Source organism: Pteronotus mesoamericanus, unplaced genomic scaffold, assembly GCF_021234165.1.
Source record: "Pteronotus mesoamericanus isolate MK-2021 breed Mesoamerican mustached bat unplaced genomic scaffold, CSHL_Meso_final contig_177, whole genome shotgun sequence".
Lineage (NCBI taxonomy): Eukaryota > Metazoa > Chordata > Mammalia > Chiroptera > Mormoopidae > Pteronotus > Pteronotus mesoamericanus.
The window spans coordinates 2,433,032-2,460,544 of record NW_026555073.1 but is presented as its reverse complement, the minus strand read 5'-3'; the positions used below and the strand labels follow the sequence as shown (position 1 = coordinate 2,460,544).

General features: G+C 38.8%; 1 protein-coding gene across 1 annotated transcript in view; it reads left to right on the top strand.

Moving 5' to 3' along the window:
- The window catches only part of KLHL4 (kelch like family member 4), a 49,677-nt gene that overhangs the window by 12,633 nt on the left and 9,531 nt on the right, over window positions 1-27,513 (top strand). The window contains exons 3-8 of the mRNA XM_054566641.1: window positions 11,364-11,531; window positions 11,993-12,129; window positions 14,961-15,157; window positions 20,806-21,018; window positions 23,098-23,284; window positions 26,635-26,859. Of these exons, the coding sequence (XP_054422616.1) occupies window positions 11,364-11,531; window positions 11,993-12,129; window positions 14,961-15,157; window positions 20,806-21,018; window positions 23,098-23,284; window positions 26,635-26,859 (1,127 nt within the window). The remainder of the gene's footprint in view (window positions 1-11,363; window positions 11,532-11,992; window positions 12,130-14,960; window positions 15,158-20,805; window positions 21,019-23,097; window positions 23,285-26,634; window positions 26,860-27,513) is intronic.

The window sequence follows — 27,513 nt, the reverse complement described above, 5'->3', positions numbered from 1 at the left end:
ATGAATTCAAAGCGGCCATCGCGGAAAGGTCAGAGCTGACCTCCTACATAACAATACTCGCCTGCTGCTGTGTCCTATGCGAACCAGCCTTTCTCCTGCCCCTTGATCTGCTTATGCTGCTGGCTACAAACACAGAGAATAATTGGTCATTGTTACGGACAGCAGACAAAATGTGACTTTGTGGTTGATGGTGTGTTTTTCCTAGAAAAATCTTTATTTTCATAGTCCACTTCAGTTTGTATTGAGTTTTCTCAAAATATCAGGCACCGTGTGTTTTATAAAACTAAAGGATATGAGAAAGCACCTTGACGAAATGGATAATATGCTGAAGAAAAAAAGTAATGAATTGATATGAGCAATATAATTTATCTTCCGGTCGTGCTAACCAACCTAAAATACCCATTATTTCCTGGGGCGGGGGAGCTATTTATGGATGCACAGCCAATTCAAGTAAATTATGTTTTTGTCTGGGCATTTTTCTACCACAAACTACATAAAAAGGCACAAAAAAAAGTGCACTCCGGAGTCAGATTATTAGAATGAAAGGCCACTTATAACACTGATGTGTGTCATGACCTCACGCGGGGTAGTTAATAACTCCTTTGTGCCTCAGTTTCTTTTCTTTTTAATGAATTAACTTTTGATGGAGGTGACACTGGTTAATAGTGTTATATAAATTTCAGGTGTACAACATTATAATTCAGTATCTGTATACTCCATTGCATGGTCCCCCTGAAGGTCTAGTTTCCACGTGCTATTGTCCATTTCACCCTTTTACCCATTTTATCCTCCCCCCGCGTGCACTGTGGGTGGGTGAGAACGCAGACTGGTGCAGCCACTGTGGAAAGCAGTGTGGAGTTCCCTCAAAAAATTATAGATGGAACTGCCTTTTGACCCAGCAACTCCACTTCTGGGAATATATTCAAAGAACCCAAAACACTCATTCAAAAAGATACATGCTCGCCTGTATTCATTTCAGTGCTATTGACAATCGCCCAGATCTTGAAACAGCCCAAGTGCCCATCAGTAGACGAGTGGATAAAAAAGCTGTGGCACATTTACGCAATGGAATACTACTCGGACATAAAAAAGGAGAAAAATCTCACCTCTTGTGACAGCATGGATGGATCTTAAAATTACTAAGTTATGCGTATCTCAGTTTGGTTTTTGTTTTGTTTTGTTTTGTTAGTTTGTTTATTTGTTTTACATTCCACATGTGAGTGAGATCATATAGTTTTTGTCTTTTTCCATCTGACTTATTTCACTTAGCATAATACCCTTAACATGCATCCATGTTATCACAAATGGCAACGTTTTATATTTTGTACAGCTGAGTAGCATCCCATTGCTTGTGTGTGTATATATATGTATACATTCCACATCTTCTTTATCCACTCATCAACTGATAGATACGTAAATTGTTTCTGTATCTCCACCTATTTGTGATTTGTTCCAATTGTGGTTTTGTCTGGGCATTTTTCTGCCACAAACTACATAAAAAGGCACAAAAAAAGTGTTCATGGTTGTTGATTTCTAGTTTTATACTGTTGTGGGAAGAAAAAAATGATTGATGTAATTTCAAGCTTCTTAAAAGTTTTAAGACATAGTTTGTGTCCGAACACATGATCTATCCTTGAAAAAGTTCCATGTGCGCTTGACAGTGGTATATATTCTGTCATTTTGGATGGGAAGCTCTGCAAATGCCTATTAAGTCCATCCGGTCTAATGTGTAATTCGAGGCCAATGTTTCCTTTTTGGCTCTTTGTCTTGATGATCTATCCATTGATTTAAGTGGGGTGTTAAAGTCTCCTACTATGATTGTTTTATTTTCTATTTCTACTATTAAGTTTGCTTATAATTGCTTTACATATATTGGTGCTCTTAAATTGTGTGCAAATATATTAACAAATGTTATGTCTTGTTCATGGATTGTCTGCTTTATAATCATAAAATGTCCATTTTGGTCTCTTGTTGCTATTTTGTCTTGCAGTCTGTCTTGTTTGATGTAAGTATGGCTATACACACTTTATCTGGATAGGATTTGCTTGGAGTAGGAAATTTCACCCTTCAATTTCAGCCTTCAGTTTCACCCTTCAATTTCAGCCTCAGTTTGTCTTTGGAGCTGAGACGAATCTCCTGAAGGCAGCATATAGTACGTCTTGTTTTTAATCCATTCGGCTACACTGTGCCTTTTGCTCTGGGAATTAAGTCCATTTCATATAGAATTATTATTGATATTTGAGTACTTTACTACTGCCATTTTCCCTTTTGTTTTCTGGTTGCTCTGTATCTTCAGTGTTTCTTTTCATTTGTTTTTCTCCTTTTTGTGATACCCACTCTCTGTACGTTGCTCTTTCTAATTGAGTTGGATAGTTCTCATCATGTTCTTTTATTTTTTAAAAAAATCTTATTTTTTCTGTTTTTCCACCCAAATTATTTCTAGATTTCTATCTCCCAGCTCCCTAATTCTCTCTCCCCTATGGTCTACTCTATATTCAATGCTTGTTAATGCATTCTTCATCTCATTCATTGAGATCTTCAATGCTAAAATTTCTGGATTTTTAAAAAATAATTTCCATATCTTAGGTAAGGTATCATTCTGTTCATTTGTTTTATTCTTGAGCTCACTGAAATGCCTCTCAAAGTTTTCTTGTATTTTATTGAGTTTCTTCATAATTGCTACGTTAACTTCTTTATTATTTAGGTCACAAATTTCCATGACTTTGAGTCTGGTTTCAAGAGAACTGTTATTTTCTACTACGTGTCCATGTTACTTTGGTTGTTAATGGTGCTGGATGAGTGGCTCTTCTGGCGACTGGAAGTAATAAACACCTTTTTTATTTTGGTACCATTTTGATTTTACCATTTCAGCAGGTTGATAAAGAGGGTCTATTGTTTTGTGGTGTATGGGCTATGGCACAAATTTTGTTTTTCTTGTCAGGGTCATGGCAGGGAAGCATCCCTTTGGTTGTCTAAGTTGCCATGTGGCTGACTGAGGTGGCGAGTGCTCCGTCTGTGTGTGAGTCACCTGGGTCGGGACACAGCCACTGTACTGAGGGGGTATGACAATTTGGGGAGACGCCTGTTTGCAAGCTTGCAGCACGGCCACCTGGTTTTCTGCGGCTTCCCCGGGAGGCCATAGATATGTCTCTGTTGCTGCTACCAGACTTCATAGCAACTGAAGGAGGAAGCCAGATTCTGGGCTTCCATTGCTGCTTCTGTTCCTCTTATCCATCACTTCCCATGGTGTGGGGGCCGCCCCCCAACTCTTCCACTGCTAATGCCTTTTCTGGGGCTGCAGGATCAGCCATAGTGTCTGGGGAACCACGTCTGTGGCCACCATCCTTGCTCTTCGCCCCAGCCTGCCTTCCCTTTGTGTTTCTGGATGCCCACGTTCACATGTACTGACATTTGGATTTCTCAGGCATCCCAGGGTGTTAAGCAGAGGAACCCTTGTTGGGCTACAGATGTCCAACTAGTTTTGATGAATGAAGAAATACAGTGAGTAAATACAAAGGAGCTGTCTCACTCCACCAAGATGCTCAGTGGGTCTTTTTCTCTAGCTTCGAAAATGAGGGAAGTATGTGCGCCTATCTCATCTGGCTGTGTGGAAGATTAATTGAAGCAATAAATATTTGGACAGTGCCTCACATATGTGCTCAATAAATGTTCACATTTATGAATAATTCTCATCATAACTCATTCATCATACAGGATAAGCATTCTAGAGTTTCTTATAGGTAGATGATAAAAACTGCCTCTTAATTAGCCATTGCTTAATCATTCAGTTAATTATTTTATAATAGGTATAAGTCATAGTTATTTTACCAATTCATTCATTTAATTTCTCATTTGAAGAGATTTCCGCATATCTTCTTAATCTAGTCCATTACAAAAGTCCTTCATTCATTTGCTGGCATGGACGTCTTAAATGGTAATGTTTAGTAGGTAACATTTTCTAGTAATCCAAGCAGGGAATTTAATGTGAGCTATTTTGATGACCTGTCTTAACACATCATTGTGTTATTTGGATGATGGTTAAATCAAACTAACACAATGTACAATATAGCATCTAAGATAATAAAAACTTTTCAATCTTTTTCAGATATTCTACAAGCACATTGTGGGACATATATGCAATGAATGTTTTAGAACAAGGGCAGGTTTATCTTTTCTTTGAAAAAAGAGCAAATATTTTGGGCTTTACAGGCCATCCAGTCTCTGTAGCAACTACTGAAGTCTGACTTCAGTGCAAAAACAGTCATAGGTATTATGTGAATCAGTGGGCGTTACAGTATTCCAATAAGACCATGTTTATGGATATTGATTTTTGGAATTTCAGATCATTTTACTTTTGCTTTTTGTGTGTGTTAGGCATTTAAAAATGCAAACTCCACTTTTAGCTAACGAACCATAAAAACAGATGGATGGCTGGATTTGGCCCATGGGCCGTGTCTTCTCAAACCTTGTCCTAGAAGCACTTTGTGAGGCATGAAGGGAACATTTTCTCCAACAGACAACTATAAACATTCTGTCATGTTGACAGCGACAGCCTTATCTGAGAGACTTTGAGCTTTGGACCTTCCCACTAGCTAAGTCTTACTCATTTTTCAAAGGTGCTTTGATTTGGGACTTCATTTAAAGGCAATTTTACAGGTCAAAATGATCTCACTACTGTTTAAGAAGCTGAAATAATTCTGACTGCATGTGTTTCACCCTGATATAAAATAGTAAATGAAAGTCGAGAAAACGCATTATTGCAGATTACTCTCATGTCTGGCAAACAAAAATCACATGAAAGTAAAAATCCCCTCAAAACTACTACTTCATCCATACAGTCAGTAAACATTTAGAATGCATAATATAGTAATAGCTTTACAGAGAGAATGCTGGATAAAACAACCTCCTTCCCATTGCTTACATTCCAGTACAAGACATAAAATATGTCTATGAATAACTATAATACAGGATGGAACGTGATAAGTGGTATAATAGTAGTACATCAAACAAGGCTTAAATGATGTTAGTATTTTGTGAGTTAGAAAAAATTGTTTATAAAAACTGTACCCTTTGTTCCAGTATGTCTACTCCTGATAGATTTACTTGTGTGTGTGTGTGTATGACATGTTTATTCCTTTGGAAAACAATTATGTGCCTCTTAGTTGTATAAAAAGCTAGCTGTTCTCTACACTGGGGCAATGTTTATGTTAAGGTCAAGTTCGGACACCTAACGGCAACGTTGCTGACCAGCATTTGATTTTAGAGCCCAGTGACAATATTTTTTCATTTTTGTTTCTGGACTTTTCATAGTAAGCCCTAAAGTAAAAGAGTGTAATTTGAAGAATGCTAGAAAAACAGCTCATGGCCCAAATGTTCCATCCTATCCACCTAGCTAATTTCCACATTTGTTTTTGGAAATCACTTCTTTGTCCTCTGTTAAACCATAAACAGCCCTAGCTCCTAGGCCATTGCTTTCAATAAGGATGATGTTTATTTGCAGGCCTCTGATTCTATTTTTTATCTTTTGTTATGTTAATTGTACCATAATGCAAATAAGGCTGTGATGCATCAAAATATTCTTAAATTTATCATATTCCATCCACTGCTTAAATTACTAGAATATGTTATCAAATTTATTTAGTTGTAATTTATGAACCACCAAATTACACAGAAATGACTATCCATATTTCTGCAGGACTTTTCCAACAGAAGTTTTTCTATAGTCACATCATCAAAGCAAGACCAATTGGGTTTTTGATCAAAACCCATGTAAATCTTATATTATACTCTTGTTAATGTAGTTTTACTTGAAAAGAAAACCCTCGCTTACATTAAAAAGGTACAGGAAAAGGAAAAATCAATCAGCAAAATGAAAAGATAACCTATGAAATGGGAAAAAGTATTTGCAAACCATTTGCCTAATGAGAGGTTAATATAAAATGTGTATAGACTACAATGCAAGAGCAAAAAATAATAATCTGAATGAAAATGCACAGAAGGCTGAGACATTTTTCTAAAGAAGACATCCGAATGGTCAACAAGTACATGAAAAGATGCTCAACATCACTACTCATCAGGGAAATAAAAACAACACCATGATGAGATATGACCTCACATTTGTTAGAACAGCTATTATAAACAATACAAGAGCTATCCAGTGTTGGCAAGAGTGTTGAGAAATGGGAACCCTTGTACACTGCTGCTGGAATTCGGTTTGGAGCTCCCTCCAAAAATTAAAAATATAACTCCCATATCATCTAGCAATCCCACCTTTGAGTATATGTACTAAGAAAATGAAGTTAGCATCTCAAAGAGATACCTGCATTCCCACGTTCATTACAGCATTATTCACACTAGCCGAGGCATGGAAACAACCTAAGTGTGCCATTTATAGATGAATCGTTAAAGAAAATGTGATCACACACACACACACACACACAGACACACACACTGGAATGTTGTTTAGCTGTAAAAAAGGAAATCTGTCATGTACAGACCTTGATAAGCCTTGAGGGCATTATGCTAAGTGAAATAAGTCACACAAAGTCAAATACTAAATGACTGCACTTAGATATGGAATCTAAAAAAGTCAAACTCCTAGATTCAGCCCATTCTGTGGGGCAGAAATAACGGGGAGATGTTGGTCAAAGGGTACAATTTCCCATTAGGAGATCTAATATGCACCATAGTGACTATAATTAATAACACTGTGTCGCCCTGGCTGGTGTGGCTCAGTGGATTGAGCACCGGACTGACAACCAAAGGGTCCCCAGTTCGATTCCCAGTCAGGGCGCAGGCCTGGGTTGCGGGCCAGGTCTCCAGTAGGGGGCGCGCGAGAGGCAGCCACACATGACTTTCTCTCCCTCTCTTTCTCCCTCCCTTCCCCTCTCTAAAAAATAGATAAATAACGTCTTTAAAAATATAACACTGTATCATATACTTGAAAGTAACTAAGATCTTAATTGTTCTCATTACAGAAAATAAATTATAATTATATGAGGTGATAGAAGTGTTAACTAACTTTATTGTGGTAATCACTTTACAATATACATGTGTATCAAATCATCATGGTGTACACCTTGAACTTACACGATGTTCTATGTCAATTATATCTAACCGTAGCTGGGGAAAAAAGATGCAACATAGAAGAAAATGTAAAATAAGGTAGAATTAAGAAGGAAGTTGTAAAATGATTCTATTTTCTGAAAACAGCTGGAGTTATTGAGTTTACTGCTTAAAAAAAGAAATTTAGAGACAGAAAGTAGAAAAGTGGTTTACAAAGCCCGGGACGTGAGGGAAATGGGGAGAGATTAGTAAAAAGATACAAATTTTCAGCTAAAAGATGAATGGGTTCTAAGGATGCAATTTAACATGGTGAATATAGTTGAAAACATTGTTTATGTAAATGAAATTTGCTTAGAGAGTAGCATTTATTATCACCCACATTAATTAGTTGCTTAATTAATATTAGGATGATTGATATGTTAATTAACTAGATGGGGGAATCTTTTCACAATGTTTACATAGAGCAAATCACCACATTGTGCACCTTAAATATCTTGCAATTTTATTTTTCAATTATACCTCAGGAAAAGTGTAAAAGAATGCTAAATATTTTTAATATTTAGCAGAAACTGTCCATCTTGCCCACCTGTGTGTTGCAATCTAATGCAGTGTTCTTGTTCAAGTAACTCTTGTTCCCTAGAGTGTAACTTGATAATAATATTTCAAATCGTGGAGTGTCCCTAATGGAGTAGATGGCATTGAAAAAGCTTTCCATTTCTCGCAAGGAGTCAATCAATACTATACTCAAAGGCCAGCTATAGTTGTTTTCTCAGGAATTAGATTCCTGAGAAATAACAAAAGACATTATTTTGTTATTTTGATCAAAAGACATTCTTAAATGAAGTTTTTGCTTTACATTGTAGTGTCAAACTAATTGGTGTCTACACATTGGCGAGAATGAGAGAAGCCACATAGAAAATATTTACCTCTGAAGAGGTCCTGATTTTCATGAAGTTTTCATGAATAAATCCATGTGTTTTACCTTCAGCTCAGAAAGTCTTAGTGGTACAGTGGTAGATAAGTGTTTTAATCGAGACTTGATTTCATTATTTGAATCATTATGCTTTAGCCTTAAGCACACAGCGTGTACCTGCAAACAAAGTGGTCTTCTCTCAGTTATTCAGGTACTGCTTCTCCCTTGTATGTACTGTTTAGTTACTACCTCCATGATAATTTGTATATGTTCATTTCTTACTTTTCCACTTAAATTCTTTTGAACCAATATACTTTATGGCTTTAATCCTGTTTTTTTCCTTTATTTCTCGAACTCTCCCAGTTAGATTTTATTCTTCTCTATTTTAAGTCCCTTTGGGGGACTAATTTTGAGGGAGACTATGATAGATCTAATTTCTTTGAGACTGTGAAGGATTGTCAACATCCTTGCATTTCCTTGGACAGCTTCTCTTATGGTGCATGTTCTTCTTATGCTTCCTATTTTATCATGCTTCTTTTTTCCTTTACTTTTGCAGTTTGTGGGCAAGTATTCTGTATCTCCTGTACTCTACCCATACCTCCAATTAAATCACTCAAACAAAGAATATTTATTTCCATTGACCAAAAGAGCAAGATGAGTTCTGACCTTGGAAACATTTGTGTTTCCTCTTTGAGGTCCAAGAACCAAGAAGACATTTTTCTTAATGGTAACAACAGGGTCACATTTTTTGTTTTGTTTTGTTTTTCTGCTTGTATTCTTAGCCACTATCATAGCGCCTGATGTAAAATACTCAATAAGTATTTTTAAGTGAAGAGACAGTTGACTGTGTAGGTGCTCATCATGCTACTTTGTTTCAGCGTAGATTCCTGGCATTTGTTAGGTATTTCCTAAGTTATGGTTTGAGCTTCTACCAGTTTCCTTATTTAAGTGAAGGTGGAAAAGTTTTTCCAGAATGTTTTAATTTTACTCAATGGATTTCAACAGAAGGAAGTGTTATTAAAAAAAAAAAAACCCAGCTTTACTCCTCCATCTTTAGGCAGAAGTCTCACCCATCCTTTAATGTTTAAGTTATCAGTGATTACGTGCTACTCTGCATACGTTATCATTTTCAATATCGGTAACACCGTCAGGTGGATATTATTACTGGGAAAGTTAAGCCCAAAGGAGGCTCAAGAATGTGCTCGGCGTTGCAGCCTCAGCGAAGCTTTGAAACCGGAATCGCGGCGCACGTGCGCTCCTTTCTCACCGTTCGGGCCGCCTCCCGCCTGCTAGGGCCCGGCTACGCCGCCTCTTCCATCCAACCTCATGGCACAGAGTGGGGAGCACAGGCTCATGAGAAGGGCACACTCTTCTCCAGGAGCCTGGAGCCTGGATGACGGGATCGGCCGCTTTTCCCACAGGGACCTGGGCTGTGAGGCGGTGGGTGTCCGTGGGCGTCAGGAAAATTCGGCAGACGGGCCGTCACTTCCAGCGGCGCTGGTCCGGAGGAGCCCGTTCCAGAGGAAGGGTGTTTAAAAGAAAGCCGAGTTGCCAAGCGAGAACCGGGGACGAGCACCGTGTCCGTGGTCCGCGTAAAAGTCTCTGAAACCCCTGGAAGACTGCAGTCCAGGGGGCGCGGGGTCGGAGACAGAAAGCCCCCCTCCGGTTACGGGGCGCTCCCCAGCCGTGCGAGCGTGCGCACTGTGTCTGCGCCGACACCAGCGCCCGGCGAGCCTGGGCGACGCGGGGGCGATCCGGCCGCCGGCGCGGCCCTTCCGGCCCACCCTGGGGCTCGAGTGCCCGCCGCCACGGAGCGCGCCTCCCCCGCCAGGAGGGGGGTGGGGGAGGAGGGGGGCGGCTCACGGGAGGGGGTGCCGGTTCGGAACGACGGCGCACGTCGGCCCCGACGTCCCATTCCCTCGAGAACGCCCCAAACTCGTAAGCCCGCGTCTTTTGGCCAAACCCGGCCAGTTTCAGAGCAGCCCGCCCGAGGGACCGTCTTCCAGACACGCAGAAGTCGGCGGCTCAGCCCCAAGCATCTCTCGGGAGTCTGGGTGGCTGGGCAGGTGACTGGGTGACTCGCTAGATTCCTGGCTTTCAGACCTCCTCCCTCACTCCAGACCTCAGGGCTCTTTCACCCTCAGATTCAGGCCTCCCGGGAGGTTCTCCTCTTACTCCAGCCCCCATAGCTTCTGTCTGTCCCCTGTCACCGCAGCGCGCCCGCATCGAGCTGCCCGCGCGCCCCCGCACCCGGCCCTGCCTGCGCCCCGTGGCATCTGCCCGTTGCGCCGGGCCCCTCCTGGGCTGGCCCTTCTGTCGGCTGCCCCCGTCGGTCAGGGCGACAGCTCCCAGGGGCGCACGGACACCCGGGGCGCGCACCCGCCCCGGCCTCTGCCGCGGGCGCTGCAGGAGCCCCCGGCTGTGCCGCGGGTCCCCAGCGGCTCGGAGGCCCACGGACCCAAGTCCCCCTTCAGGAAGGCGCGGCTCCTAACTTGCCTTTGGTCTGCGGGGCACCTTAGCGCCACCATCCACCTCCCCTTCCCCCATCAGCGATTGTGACAGTTGTCACAACCTGATTTCAGGGGACCCTGGCTCTGCACCCCGTTACCATTTGATGACAAATGATAGCCATGTCACAAAAGCTACAGCTGTAGCCTCTTTCACACGGCAACTAAGAAAATAATTTTATAATGACATGCAGTCTCTGTAAGTCATCAGTTTATTTTATTTTGAATAGTATATTACATTATAAGTAAAGTGAAATACATTTGTCCCTGAGGTTATTTGTTTGTTCCACCAAAACTGTCTTACCTGGCATTCCCTGTGTTGTGCTTCCTTCACGTTTACTTAAAATACAGATACACAGAAAACATTTCCTTACAGTTTTCCCTTCTTACCTCAAATCTCCAAAATTCCATCCAGGAGCACCATACAGGGTCCCCTCTATGCCCTCAACGGTAAAAGTGTGACTGTGATCACCAGCTTCCTCAGAGAGCTTGCCTCCCAGTTGTCATTGTTTCTGTGAAAACGAAAGATTCCATTTACTTTGCAATATCACAGAACTGCAGAAATCTCACTTAAAAAGTACACTCTGGTGTTCATCATTACAACATGTATTTTCTTCCAGTTTTATCAACGCATGTTTCTCTGTTCAGACAATGAACACTCTTCCTGCAGCTGAGGTGTACACAGCGTGGTTCCATTCCGGATGGAAATACTAACCACGACACTTTACTGTAGTGGAACATTAAGCAGCAATCACAGTGAAACACCGATAATCAGAGTGAAACGTTTAGTTTATTTTAATCTAATATATTTGTTTGAGAGGTGAACGTGCCTAAATTGCAATTGCTATAATATATTCTCACTCTTATACCCCTTTCAGATTACATACGCAGTATCCTGAAGAAATGAATGCTAGTATTTGTGAGGAGCAATTCCGTGCTGTCAACCATGCAGAGCAAACTCTGCATAAAATGGAGAACTACCTGAAAGAGAAAAAACTCTGTGATGTGCTTCTCATTGCTGGACATCTGCGCATCCCGGCTCATCGGTAAGTGCACCGGATCCCGGCTCTTTGGCAAGTTTCCTTAGACAGACATGACCTCTGGTGAGTGTAGCAACTATGAATGAAAAAGAATCAGTCCACTGATTAGAAATGGGAATATTGAGGAAAATAGATTTTGGTCATCCTGTATTAAAAAGCATCACCCGTCTATGGCCATACCACCCTGAACACGCCCAGCCTTGTCTAAAAACTGTCACCGTATAGATTCGCTTCCCTGTGGGATATTTAGAAGATCCAAACTTTTGACAGATGCAGGAAGAAAACCAGAAAACAAATCCTCTAAAAGAAAATCAACCTATTAGCTGCCTATTTAACTACACTTTACTAAACTGAACGTTTGATACAAAAAACAGTCACGTCAGTGTTACTAAATTACTGACTGCATTTCAGCTTTTCAATAAGATGGTGGACTGATTTCCGATTCCGTGAAACGTTTTCGTTTCCAGGTTGGTTCTCAGCGCAGTGTCTGATTATTTTGCTGCCATGTTTACTAATGATGTGCTTGAAGCCAAACAAGAAGAGGTCAAGATGGAAGGAGTTGACCCCAACGCGCTTAACTCCTTGGTCCAGTACGCTTACACAGGCAAGTGCTGCGCATGTATGAACTCATTCGATCCTCACAATAATCCTGTATCCCATAACCCACATTGTTGTTATCATCCCTATTCTACAAGTGAAAAGATCGAGAATAGGCCAGTTACGTCATTTTCCTAAAGCGATAAAGGGCAGAAGAATCAGGATTTCAATTCAATACTGTAAGAGAGCAAGAGGTAAGGAATATGCTATCAACCTCCCAACCATGAGAACTAGAACTATTTGAACACAAGTATAGGAGAACATGTCTCTCTCTCTTTCTCTTGAACAATGTGGGTGAACTCTCATTGACAAAAATGAAGCTGGAGATGGGATATTTAATTCAACATTAAAGATTTAGTCTGTCTCTTTGGAATATTTAAGTCATATTTACTGAAATTATGAAACAAAGATAACAGGATGGCTTTGTGCAGCAAGTAGTATGTATGTATATATGTGTGTGTATTGAAGTACATATGTATGCATTCATCCAAACTTTACTGAGGAATAACCGACAAACATAATTGTATGTATTTAAAGTATATAGTATGAGGATCATGTATATATGTATATAGAGAGTAGAATGATTATGAAGGTCAAGATAATTAATGCATACATCATCTCAAATAGTGAACTGTTTCTCTGTGTGTGGTGAGAACGCCTAATATCTGCTCTCAGCAACTTTCAAGCACTGAGTACTCTATTATCTATAGTCCCCACGCTGTACCTGCCAGACAGAACTTCTTATTACTGGGAGTTTGTGCCATTTAACCTGAATTTATCATTTCCACCTCCCAGACCGTGACAACCATCAATTTACTTGCTGTTTCTATGAAATCAGCATTTTTTTTCATTCCACGTAAGAGTGATACTATACACTTTACTCTCTCCATCTGGCTTATTTCACTTACTATAATGATTTCCAGGTTCATCCGTGCTGTCGCAAATGGCAAGATCTCCATCTTTCTCATAGTTAAATAATATTCCCATATATATCTCTCCCCATTTTCATATCTTCACATTTTCTTTAGCAGTTCATCTGTCAAAAGACGGGTAGCTTGCTTCCATACCTTGGCGTTGTAAATAATGTTGCAATCAAGATTCAAGATTGCATTTCCTGTAGATATTTACCCAGGAGTGGGGCTTCGGGATCATTCTGTATTTCTCTTTTTTAAATTATTTTTAGAAACCTTCATACTGTTTTCTGTAATAGCTGTATCAATTCATGTTCTCACCAGCAGTGCACAAGGGTTCCCTTTTATGCAAAGCCTCAGCGACACTGCTCATCCCTTCTTTTTTTAATATTAGCCATTCTAACAGGTGCAAGGTGGTATCTCATTGCAGTTTTGATTTGCATTTGCCTGGTGAGTAGCGATGTTGAACACCTTTTCATATACCTGTTGGCCGTTTGTATGTCTTTTTTGGTAAAATCTCAATTCATGCCCTCTGCCCATTTTTTAAATTGGATTGTTTTTGAGTTATCGGATTGTGCAAGTCCTTTATATATTTTGGATATTAACCCTTTATAAGAGATATAGTTTGCAAATAGTTTATCTCATTCTATCAATTGCTTTTTCTGTTTCTTTTTTGTTTTATTTGCTGTGAAGAAGCTCTTTAGCTTGATGTGGTCCTTCTTGTTTATTCCAGCTTTTGTTTCTTATGCTTTGCTGTCTTATCCAAGAAATCATTGTGAAGGCCAATGTCAAGAAGCTTTTTGGTTATGTTTTCTTTTAGGAGTTTCATTTATTTAAAGATTAATATTCTTCTTAATAACGAGGCCAAATTTCAATGTCTATTCACATTTCTCTCGGTCTCATAAGATAAAGGCAGGATTCTTCCTTCAAACTCCAGGACAAGAAAGTCTGCTAGTAGACTGGACCCTTCACAGCATATTTTAGACAGTAAACCAAATACAGGGCATCTTGCTGTATGTATTACTCTTTTCTTTATGTTTTTGCAACATATTGAATCCATATTAAGGTATTTTACAGGGCCAGATTATATAATTTATAAAATCCATACCCAATACCATTCTTTATGACTTACCTATAGTTTGGCTTAAATAAAACAGTGACAATATAACCTATCACATTAACATCACATTTGCAATAATTCATTAGTAATGTTTGCTCCAAAATAATACAGATATATCAATATAAAGGAAACAGTTTAATTGCTCTGATCTCATTTTTAAAAATTCTTTACAGATACCTTTTAAAGAGAACCGGCTTTTAGACCTAACAAAATAATCATATAAGCAATTTTTTAATTTGAAGACTCTTGGCAACATTTTCTTTCTTTTGAGATAGTGCCAGGCATCAATTTTAGCCATAGTATTTGGGCATAGTTATCCTTCTCAGCTCATAAATGCAGATGACAAAATAAACACATAAGCTCTATGTTCTTATTTACCGAGATGTTTTTCCACAAGAATGACACGTACCTGTATGGCCGATTATATTACCCTTAACAATATCACATAATGTTCCTTGAGCCATAATTGGACAGCTTTTGATATAAGATTTAGATGCACGTCTAAGATGATAAATAAGTTGCTCTCTTTGCAATGACAGTATTTTCAATGTTCATTTGTGGCAGTCGATGATAGTGTTCAATATTCAGTTGCTACAGCTGTTTTTGATCACCTACTCTTGCCCCCATTAGCCATCTTAGTAGAGTTTACGCAGACTCTCTCACATATGTTGGCCTCAAAACACCATTCCCGTACCTGAGAAAACACAGCTTCGCCAAGGACAGAAACGGCATGTTTCAGCCAGCTAGCCTATCTGTATCATTCTTTAGGGGACATGTAATCATTCTCTACTTTTTCAAACCATCTAGGTGTTCTTCAATTGAAAGAAGACACTATTGAGAATCTGCTGGCTGCGGCTTGCCTGCTGCAGCTGACTCAAGTCATTGAAGTTTGCTCCAATTTTCTCATAAAGCAGCTCCATCCTTCAAACTGCTTGGGGATCCGATCCTTCGGAGATGCCCAGGGCTGTACAGAGCTCCTGAGTGTGGCACATAAGTACACAATGGTAAAATCAATTGATTCAAATTAATTTCTAGTAATAATGTATTAACCCAATATCTAACTTACTGATTTGTTCTTCTTTTATGTATTATATATGTTTATGCATAGGTGTATAAATCTACATATGTATGGGTGTGTATAAAACTTTCCCAGCCCTGGCTGGTGTGGCTCAGTGGATTGAGTGCCCATCTGAGAACCCAAGGGTCATGGGTTCAATTCCCTGTCAGGGCACATGCCTGGGTTGCGGGCCAGGTCCCCAGCAGGGGGCGTGCGAGAGGCAGCCACACATGGATGTTTCTCTCCCTCTCTTTCTCCCCACCTTCCCCTCTCTCTAAAAATAAATAAATTCTTAAAAAAAAACTTTTCCAAGTAAATATTATAGTATAAAATTAAAAGGCAATATGAACTCCTATAATTAATAAATAACATGCACATTAGATTAAAATATTTCATTGAGCTGTACTCAAGGAAGTTCCTCCTTTTTGAAACCAAAAAGATTGAATTGAATCTCAAAGCATGGAGAAATGTAAATATTGCCCAAAATTAAATGGTACAGTACATATTTCAAGTCTAATCCACACTATTAAGAAAACATACTTGTCCTAATATTTTTGCACTATTAGAACTTTAGTTTGTGAATTCATACAAATTATTATTTCTAATGAAAATATCACTCAATAAAGAAAATATAATGTTAATGGATACTGACTGGAATGCTTAAGAACTATCAAAGGTAATAATTCAGACAATTTTATTGAATGGAAGTTTTATGTCGTAATGAAAATGTATTTTATTTAAAAGCAATTTGCAGTCCACTCCTTTAACTTAATTAACTTAAACTGCTTCTCAACTCTATTAATAATTACAATAAACAAACATGTTCGTATGGGTTAATTCCTTTTTTATTTTTGAAAGATTTTATGTATTTTTAGAAAGAGGGGAAAGGAGGGAGAAAGAGAGGGAGAGAAACATCGATGCATGAGAGAGATTGCCTCTTGCACACCCCAACTGCGGGCCTAGCCCACAACCCAGGCCTGTGCCCTGATTGGGAATCAAACCAGGGACCCTTTGCTTCGCAGGCCGGTGCTCAATCCACTGAGCCACACCAGCCAGGGCTCATATGTGTTAATTCTTTGAAAGTTGCATGGGATAGAACTATGTTTAATCAGACAAGTAACAGTGACATGAAAGATATATCCTTTGTAGTGAGGCAAGAAAAAGTAGACAAAGGATGTTAAACATACGCTTATTGTTAATGCTAATAAATCCCAGATGCAAAAAAGAAAATCAATTTTTTGAATCCCTGAATCAGGAAACAACACAAGAGATAGATCTTTCTGTGAAACCCAATCAAGAGATAAATACTTCAAGCTAAGAAAATTGCTACACTTATTTAAGATTCAATACTAAAATGCAAGTAGGATACATAAAAGTGAACAGAAGAGAAAAACATGCCTAAAAGTAACATAAAATTAACATTACAATTTTAGGGTTGAGATGTATATAAATAAAGATTACTTTTCTAGAGTTTTATACATGCCCTTAAAATGTCCAAAGGCTTAATATTTGAATTCTCTAAAAATTTGTTGTAAAACTTCCTCCTCCTTCTTTCCAGCCTTGGTCAATGTTGAAAATTTGAAGTTTGAAACAATGCCATTATGTGGAGAATCATGTTATAATGGATTGGTTTTTTAACACATGTCATTTAGTTATGCTATTTATATTACTATATCCTAAACAAAATGCCATATAATCTATACTATCAGCAGTTATGTAGGTTAAAGGTCAATCCCACCATAAAAGCCAAACATGAAAACTTCCTGTTAAATTACTTAAATTCTTGAACTAAGGATTAACAGTTTCCTGTCTGGTATCTTACTTTTGCAGACAAAACACATGCTGGTAAACAGCTTGAATTATTTTTTTTTTTGGTTGCTCAAAATTAACTTCTCTTCCTTTTCCTATTATGTCACTGAAACAGAGCTTTAAAGCAGGATGTACATAAAAATGCAGTATTGTTGTCTTCCTTAAATCCCCCCTCTTTAGTTATTTTAGTATCTATTATATATGCAGTGAAATCGGTAAAGTTCTTGTTATAATAATGCTTTTGTAATACCGTATTGATAGTATAAAATGCAAATCATTTCAGCGATTTAATTACTGTTGTTTGAATCATAGACTATATAAAACAGATGACTCCCTAATGTGTGAAGGCCTCACCCACAAACACCCCCATAGAAACATCCAGAATTATGTTTGGCCAAAAGTCTGGACAGTCCATAACTCAGTCAAGTTGATGCATAATATTAACCACCATAATCATATAAGTAGTAGTCTGCATTGATGAGAAATTCAGCAAGTATGATACATTGATTTGATAAGTTTTAGAACAATGTTTGAGAAAATGAATACCAAACCAAAAGAACAAAAAAAAAAAAATACTCTTGAGAAGGTACATAAGAGAAAGTATTTACCTTGAAGTTAGGAGCAAAAGAATTCTGAAGTAAAACAATTTAAAATTAACCTTTAACTTAACTAAATATTTCTTTATAGTACTGGGTATTGCAATGCCATGTCTAGATAATTTTAACCACTACATTTTTTTTATTTACACTAATTTACTATATTGCCAGGCTATTTTCAATAGTCTCATCGCGCAGCCACTCTGAAACCATAAGAAAGTCTATCAAAAAATCTCACTTCTGATTATATTTAAATATGACCATCATATAAATCACTTCAGTCATTTCTTAACTTTCTCAAATGCACACTGCAATTTGATCGACTGTATAGGACCCACATTAGCCATTGAGTAGGTTTTACACATGGGCTGATTCATGGGGAGAAGTCAAAATACCAAAATAAGAGTTTGGAAGCAGTTCATTCCAACCCTCATGGATGGTTTTGAGGGGCTCAAGACTTCAGTGGAGGAAGTAACTGAGGATGAGGTGGAAATAGCAGGAGAATTGGAATTAGCAGTGGGTCCTGAAGATAGGACTGCACTGCACGGATCTCATGATAAAACCGTGATGGAAGAGGAGTTACTTGTTGTGCATGAACAGAGACAGTGGTTTCTTGAGATGGAACCTCCTCTTGGTGAACATACTGTTTTCTTATTTTAAGATTTTAAGCCGCTCACATGGAGGCAAGACGCTCCGCTAGAAAACATACCATATTTTGCCGTGTATAACGCACACTTTTTTTGCCCAAATTTTTGAAGGAAAAATAAGGATGAACATGATACATGGGTAGGACTTGAAATACCCTGTATCTGTTCTTGTGTTTTGTAATTATTTGTTACATAAAATTTCTTGTACCATAATATGTTCAAAAATAAATGCAAAAATTCCTTTATAATACAAAAAACATCTAAATATAAAGAAATGATTGGATTAACAAATTAAAAATTAATTTAAAAATATTTTTTTTCCTGAAAGTTTGGGCCCAAAATGGAGGTATGCATTATACACATGAGCACATTATACACAGCAAACTATGTCTCATTGAAGGCTTAGATGATGATTAGCATTTTTTAGCAATGACATATGTTGATGAAGGTATATTCATTGTTTCTCTAGACAATGCTTTTGCATACTTAATAAACTATAGGATGGCTTAACATAACTTTTATACACACTAGGAAACCAAAAAATGTGTACAACTCACTTTATTGCGGTATTCACTTCATCGTGGTGGCCTGGAATTGAACCCGCAATAGATCCAAGATAGGCCTGTACTTTGCCATTTACTGCACAGGAGACTGAACAATTGACATAGCCCATTTTCCTATAAGAATAATTCCTCTTCCACCCTGGCTGGCGTGGCTCAGTGGATTGAGTGCCAGCCTGCAAACCAAAGGGTCGCTGGTACGATTCTCAGTCAGGACACATGCCTGGGTGGCGGGCCAGGTCCCCAGCAGGGGGCGTGCAAGAGACAACCACGCATGGATGTTTCTCTCCCTCTTTCTCCCTCCCTTCCCCTCTCTAAAAATAAATAAATAAAATCTTTAAAATCAGAATAATTCCACTTCCCATAAGACCGCATTAGTGATGACGATAATTTTGAAAGAACTCTGGTGAGTGTAGTGCTATTCATGTGTGATGTATTATTATTCGTCAGGCTAGCTCCATTATTTTGCAATAGGTTAGAGGCTTTTCAGCCAGGGACATCAGCTGCAGTAAGAACCTCAGTGCTCTCTCAGTCACGTGCCTTCATCACAAGAGGGCAGTTTGTCTAAATAGGCAAGTTAACTTGGAATTTATGGTATCAGATCTTCCTGATGGGTCTGTCACATGTGATTAAAGTTATATGGATAATGGCTATCAGTCTAACTCAGTTCTACAACGACTAAAGGCAGGGTGGAGATGAGAAACTGATACGATTTATCCAGACCTCCTAGTTATTCAGCCGCTTCCAGAATATCTCTATTGTACAACATAAATGACCAACTAGGCACGTTTCTCTTCATTTGAGAAACATTTTTCTTTGTGTTTAAAAATTGAGATATTTACTATAAAATAATGTTGTAAATGATCATTGTGTTGCCAAAGAAAAATATATAACATTATAAATCAAAAGAAAAATACAGTGGCGTTTCAGTGAACAAAATAATTAAAACACAGCTGTCTGAAATTTGATGCTTGATAAAATACAAGGCAACACACTGACCGAAGGGAAAATTGAGGTATCATATGTAAAAATTGAAAGATAACCCCATACCACCCCCCAAAAAATCCATTGAAGACCCTTTCCAATTACTCTGAAACTGTAGATTTTTATCCATCATTACAGGCACCCTTGCCTTGGTTAACAGAAGACCACACTTTTCCATAAGAGAAAAGTGTTTTGCATCACGCTTTTTTTTTTTTCTATCTCAAAGAAATTTAGTATGGAGGTGGGAATGGAGGAAAAAGCAGTACTATACTAGCATAAAAATATTGTTTGAAAATTTTAAGAAAAGAAATTCAGTATGTTGTTCTCTACATGTACAGCGAGTGCTACCTGTCTTAGGCATTCAAGGAACCTATAACTTGCCCTGGCCGGGTGGCTCAGTTGGTTAAAGCATCATCTAATACACCAAAAGGTTGTGGGTTTGATTCCCAGTCAGGGCACTTCCAGGAGGCAACCGATTGATGTTTCTCTCTCACATCAATGTCTCTCTCTCTCTCTCTCTCTCTCTCTCTCTCCCCACCCCCTTTCCTCCCTGTCTAAACTCAATAAACATATCTTCCAGTAGAGGTTAAAAAAAAAAAAGAAAACCTACAACCTGAAGTTTTTCAGCTTTTATCTTGAGATGTGTGGCTAAAGACCAACGTGACATCGGGCATTTCTGGAGTTATATACTGTCGCCTGCAACAGCTCAGAGAGATAAGCGCTCATATCAGCTTGCGCACTATCCACAGGAGCTCTGAAGTAATTAAGGCCTTTCCTTGGGTTCTTAAATAATTTCCAGTCAAAATTATTTGGCTTTTCTGCTTCAGAAGGCTTCCCCATGCCCCTCGCCATAGGCAACAATAGCACCTATTTGTTGTAAATGCGTCTATCTGTCCCTCTGGCCTATCGTGAAGTTTAGCAACGGGAAAATCTTTGATATGCTTATTTTGTTAAGTTTCTAAAGGAACAAAGTGTCAGCAGATGACCTTTCCTTTCTAGGAGCACTTCATCGAGGTCATAAAGAACCAAGAATTCCTCCTGCTGCCGGCTAATGAAATCTCCAAGCTTCTGTGCAGCGACGACATTAACGTACCCGACGAAGAAACCATTTTCCACGCTCTGATGCAGTGGGTGGGGCATGATGTGCAGTCCAGGCAGCAAGAGCTCGCCACGCTGCTCTCGTACATCAGGCTGCCCTTACTGCCGCCGCAGGTACGGAAAGCTGCCGGCCGTGTCGTTACCGTTACGCGTTGGGCCCGTCCCCATTGTCTTGTATTCGGAGGGTTTCTGGGAACGCAAAGTGTACGGGATTTGTTTTGCAGAAGAATATATCCAGCCTTCTATTAGCAATATGAAGGGTAAAGAGAAAGGAAACAGAGATGAGAAAATTACAGAGAATCCCCATCTTTAGCACACTCGTTAGTTTCAGTTTCCTCTCACCAGGAAATTCTCACTTTGTCTTTCCCCGCCCCCTTTCCAGGCAAGGTGATAATAATCAGTAAAAGAGGAGACTTTAGAAGGGAGTTAGAATCTGGATAATAGCTACTAACCTGGGTAATTAGCTATTGTGATTGAAAACATGCTATAGTAGTTTCAGATGCACTAAAGCAAGGGGTGTCTAACCTTTGGCCGTCTCTGGGCCACGCTGGAAGAAGAAGAGTTGTCTTGGGCCACACGTTAAACACGTTGTGTCACGTAATCACCAACAAACGTTATCGTGTGTTAAGTAAGTGTACGATGCTGTGTTGGGCCGCATTCACAGCCATCCTGGGCCGCATGCAGCCCGCGGGCCGTGGGTTGGACACCCGTGGCTGCCAAAGCGTCATTCTAATGGCATCGCCGTCATGGATGCTGAAGGATTATAGTAAAAATGATTCTAAAACAAACACCCATGGATGAGATGCAGGATTGACCCAATTCGCTGAAGGTTAGTGTGTGAAGTTTAGTGAGCTTAGACGGCAGCCTCTCTAGCAGTGGCGTCCAAGCCAAGGGCAAGGCCAGAGTAACATCAAGAAGAGAAACTATTAATGTCTGTATGTCATTTCAGACCCAAGCTTCAACTGTAGCAATTGTATGTGTTTGTGTGAATGCGTATATATCTGTGAGATGCTCAGTTTGATTTCTCAGGTTCTCTAAGGCAGAGAATTCCCCAGATGGGCCGGGCCAGGCAGCATAGCGCTGCCCGCGAACTTGTCAGACGCTCAGTCTCTTTCCGCCGCAGACCAAGTGAAATCATTTCTGGGGGTCATGCTGAGGACTCTGTGTTTTAACAAGTTCCCCAGATGATTTTATGACATGCAAACATTTAAGATGCACTCTTAAGGAAGCTCAGATACCTTTAACTTTGCGATGCCTTAAGTCTACACGACATTCTTTTGGGAAAATGCTTAGTTTGAACTTCTCTGACTTCAGTAGAATGAGGGGAAATTTCCAGCCCAAACACACAGCCCATGGCACCTTGGCCTCCCACCCCCGATGGCGTACAGAACAGAAACTCCCAGAACAATTTTACAAGAGACTTCAGCAAATATTCTAGAAATCAAATGTCTTTTTAAATGGTCATGAATCTCTGAAGAATCTTTTTGGGGAACAAAACACAACAACAATATAACCTGATGTTCAAACCTATTTTAAGGAAATGGCTGGGGTCTCTGAGGCCAACGCAGAGCAGTGACCTATCGGACGTGGCAGGTGGAGTGAGAGCCAGCTGCTGGCTCTGCCTCCCTGTGACGCAGTAGACCCAGCACTCCAAGAACTCAGTCTAAGTGACCCTTGACAAAGTTCTGAAACAAATGCTTAACTTGGCAGCTCATCGTAGGAAAAAAGCTTTACGTAGTTCTTTCCCCATTCCATAGCGTCTCATTGACCACCAGGGAGTAAAGGTTAGAAAGGATTAGTTGTCTCTTAGCGCTGATATGTTGGTACCACTAACGCAAGTGCTTTACTGATGTCCACATATACCTACAAAGTTGTAAAAAAAAAGAGACCTACATTTGCAATACTTCCCAGGAGTGATTTGCCAATCAAGATGCAGCCCCTTAGCGGTGATATTATTTTATTTTCACTGGGCATGTCAGGAGCATCTCCTCTACATCCACCAAAAACGCGACTGCTTCTCTAGCCACATGCTGTACATAAACATAAAGTATATTACTAATAAGTTAAAATATTAAATAATAACATTTCTACATTTAAATTAGCATGTATTTTCTCCAAAGTTATAGAAACAAAAATGTGTCCTTCCTACTGGTGAGCTCCTCACTCCATACTCCATGTATCATTACTTCACAGTTACTGGCAGATCTAGAAAACAGCGCCATGTTTCGCGCTGATCTTCAGTGTCAGAAACTCCTGATAGAAGCCATGAAGTATCATCTCTTACCTGAGAGAAGGCCCATGATGCAGAGCCCTCGGACGAAGCCCAGAAAATCAACTGTGGGGGCGCTTTACGCTGTGGGAGGCATGGACTCCATGAAAGGTAACAAACAAATTAATTTAGAAAGTATCATTCAAAGAATAGGTATGAATTCTCATCCTCTTTGAAATGAGGAGGGTAGTATATTAAAGCCATATTTAAATGTATGCTTCTAAAGCTAATTTGCATAAATAGGGTACAGTAATTTTGTCACCCTTTTTTCTTACCTTATGGGATATAACCTTTTAACTGGTGTTGGCCAAGCTATCAAGAGGTAATTTTATGGCAGAAGATTTTTTAATTTTGAATATTCACTTTGCAATATAAGATATTTTCAGGGAAAACCTGTCTAAGGTTTATTATAAAAAGAAGGGCCGAGCCCTGGCTGTTGTGGCTCCATGGACTGAGTGCCAGCCTGCAAACCAAAGGGTCACCAGTTCGATTCCCAGTCAGGGCGCAGGCCTGGGTTGCAGACCAAGTCCCCAGTACGGGGCACGCAAGAGGCAACCACACAGGGATGTTTCTCTCCCTCTCTCTCCCTTCTTTCTCCTCTCTCTAAAAATAAATAAATAAAATCTTTAAAAAAAAAAGAGAAGAAGAAGGGTCAAGGTCCTCCAAGTTTGTTTTGTGACAGAAATAGAATATCGGCACCTAACTCATTGCTATCAATTTTTTGATAGAGGCTCAAAGACCAGTTGAAAAGAACCTTGAATTTTTGATAACAAGATCAGAAATTCACACCTGGAATAAAGTAGTGGTTTTACATAAGAATTTTATCAAATGGAGTAGGGAACAGTTTCTAAAGCCTATATACTACGCTGCACCCTTCTTAGAACAAATTTTTCTATAGCTCTACCTTTTTTACACTATTTCTCAGTCTGTGTAGCCCCTTATGTTGCCAAAACAATAAGGCAAGGCGTCTGTAACTAAGAGTTCACTGGATAGGAAATCAAACCGGTCCACTTAAAATTTGCCAAATTACACATAAAAATGTCATTTGACAACTGCAGAAAATGATGCAAGAGTCAAAGTTCTGTGTTAGTAAAACTGATTTGTTTCTGACATGTGCAACTGGAAATTGGAAAACTTTATAAGATATATGCCAATTAATCTTAAAACTATAAAACATGAGTTTAAAAATGTAATTATTTCCAAAGTACTAGAGTATCTTCACAGAACTAATGTTCTTCAGAAAATAAATACAGTGAGGTCCTATAATTAATTTCAAGTCTGGCAACTTGATATTTTATTGCATTTTGTTGAATAGAATGAATGATAACAGCCTTTTAACATGTGTCTCGTTTCATATTTAAAATAAAAAAAGGACTAAATACAACATGCAAGCATAGTTATCCTTAGTTTCTGATTTTTTTTAAAAAAGCCTAACCTACAAAGTGAGAAATGGAAAATTTTGGGTTTATCTGTTTGGTTTTTATGGGTTTTTTTGTTTCTTTACTTTTACAGGTTCCTGCTGAAGTTAACATTGCATAAGTGAATGTGTTACAAAAATGATAACAAATCAGACAGAAAAAGACAAGTACTCTATGGTTTCACTTATATGTGGAACTAAAAAATCTCCCGAACAAATGCTCCAACAAAGCAAAACAAAAAAAATGCTGATAAAAACAGAGACCAAAGAGATAGTCACCAGAGAGGAGGGCACTAGTAGGGTAAAAGGTGAAGACAGTGAGGGAGAATATAGTCAATGTATTGTGATAAGTTTACAGAGTGACAGACGGTTACTAGACTTATTGTGGCGATCACATTGTAGGGTATAGAAAAGTTTAATCTCTATATTGTACACCTGAAACGAATATAGCTAATGTAATATAGTATACCAACTATACCAAAATTTTAAAAAATGCATAGTAGTAAGTAGTAATATATATAAGTTTCTCAAAATGAGTGAGATGCATGCCTACAATCCCGTGATTCTTTGGCCATGGTTTGATACTTACATTTTGAGATTGGCTAAGTATCTAGTGGATGGAGACATACGAGGCTCTCTGGGAGCTGCAGACCACCACAGTAACAGTGAGAACTGCTGTTTTTGAGTATTTGATCCTTGACTGGGATTTTGCAAGCATTGTTTCTAATGCTCACAATCAAGCTACGAGAGAGTGTCTATTGCTCCCATTTTGCAGATGAGGAAACGAAGGCTCTTTATGGTTAAACAGGCAACTCAAAGCCAAATACATAAAAATGGCAGGAAATGGAATTCCCGCTCAAATTCTATGTCCCTCTTTGCTATACTTCCACTCTTTTAGAGGAAAGAGGAATGACAACAAGAAATTGACCCCTGTCTTTGCAGGTGTCAGAATCTATTGAAAAATCAGGATGAGCACTTGGGAACAGAAAAAAGAAAGAAAGAAAAGGAAAATAATTAAGTACAGCAAAAATATTAAGGGGGTAGCATTTATCTGTATAAATCGATATTACAACTAAAAAAAATCAGTTCTCATTATTTCACAAAACTATAACTTTATTTTATATGCCTTTTCTTATAGTGTCTTGTTTCATTTATCTTTTTCTAAAGATACTTTTTGAACTTTCACCTTTTGGTATTTCGGAAATACAATACTTCCTCAGTCTTTAATTTCCTCTCTGACTCATACAATTGACTTGGAATTACTTGTTAAAAATAGATATCACACAAGTGGCTTGGGCTAACTATAACCTCTATGACAAACATTAAAAGAATCCAAAGAAAGTTGTATAAAACAGAGTAAAAAGTTAAAAATTGTCAAATGGTAAACTTTGGGCTATTGCACATACAAGGTATTCAGTAACATTTTGTTTATTAAACACAATGAATTCTGAGAGACAGTATAACAAAGGACACATTAAAGTCTACTACGGTCATTTTTAAATTATTTTAAAAATAGATGGAGGAAGTCACTGAATCAGATATATTCACAACTACAGGAACTATCCTGTTCCCAACAATACTACAAAATTTGGATGGTTTTGTTCCCTCTTGAATGAGTCATACATGAGGATTGACTGGGAGCTTAGAAATGAATTGAGAAAAAATATATATAATGTTTTATGGCAGAAGCATAATTTACACAGAAAAATTATATAGTGAGTCCTTAGGAGAAAGATAAGTAAAAAAATGTTAGTGTTCCATTAAATCTAAAGCTGCCATACTTAAAACCTAGCTAGAGAATTTACATTTTGATTTGTTGGAGCAATAGCGGAGATGGGCAAATTGGCTGAAGAACTCTTCAGAATTCAAAATACAGAATTACCAGTCACACATGTTCATATATGCAAATACGAGATGCGGGGTGAATATATGTGCTATATGTAATCTGATGCCAAGAAAAATATGTATGCAAATATGATGTAAACGATGCCAATTAATCTTTTATACAATTGGTTTTTATCATTGTTCAACATTCCTCTAACAGGTACCACTACAATCGAAAAATACGACCTCAGGACCAATAGCTGGCTTCATATTGGTACCATGAGTGGCCGTAGGCTTCAGTTTGGAGTTGCAGTTATTGATAATAAGCTCTATGTCGTGGGGGGCAGAGACGGCTTAAAAACTTTGAACACTGTGGAATGTTTTAATCCAGTTGGAAAAATCTGGACTGTGATGCCTCCCATGTCGACCCATAGGCACGGCTTAGGTAAGAGCGTCATGTTCTATGAGTGGATGAGGATTGTATAGTTAGTAGAGCTATTGAGGAATTAATTTCAGCTGCACGCCATTGGGATGCAGCAAATCCCTTAGTCAAAATGTCTCCAAAATGCTGAAAAGCTTAAGCAAATGGCTGAAGCCTTTAAACCTGTGTTCTTTTTTCAGACGTCTTACTTGTTAATCCTACGTACCTGTTCCACTGGTATTTTAAAGGGGTCCCACTTTACGAAGGATAGAAAATGTTTAGAAGGATTATATTCTCAAGGAACACAAAACTGTAACAGAGATATCTTCTAAACTCAGTTTAGTGAAAAGAGCATTTCATAATGCAGAGACCTTGTTTCCAGTTAGATGAATCACGTCCCTCCTTCTAATAGACAAATCTAGATTTGTGCAAAAAGCTTTCTGATGCACATCAAAGGCGGGGGTATTTGGGGGCAAACATTGTTGTCCAGCACAGCTCTAAGTTATATGTAAGCCAGAGGTTCCAAAGAACTTTCAGAAAGGTGGAGTAGAAACTTCTGGAACAGTGGGGAAAATTGATTCTCCTGAATATCTGTCGGGGGACTTCTTTATTCATGCTACGCTTCATACATTTGCAATGTTAAAGAGTTTGTTTAAAGCAAACAGAACAATTTCCCTT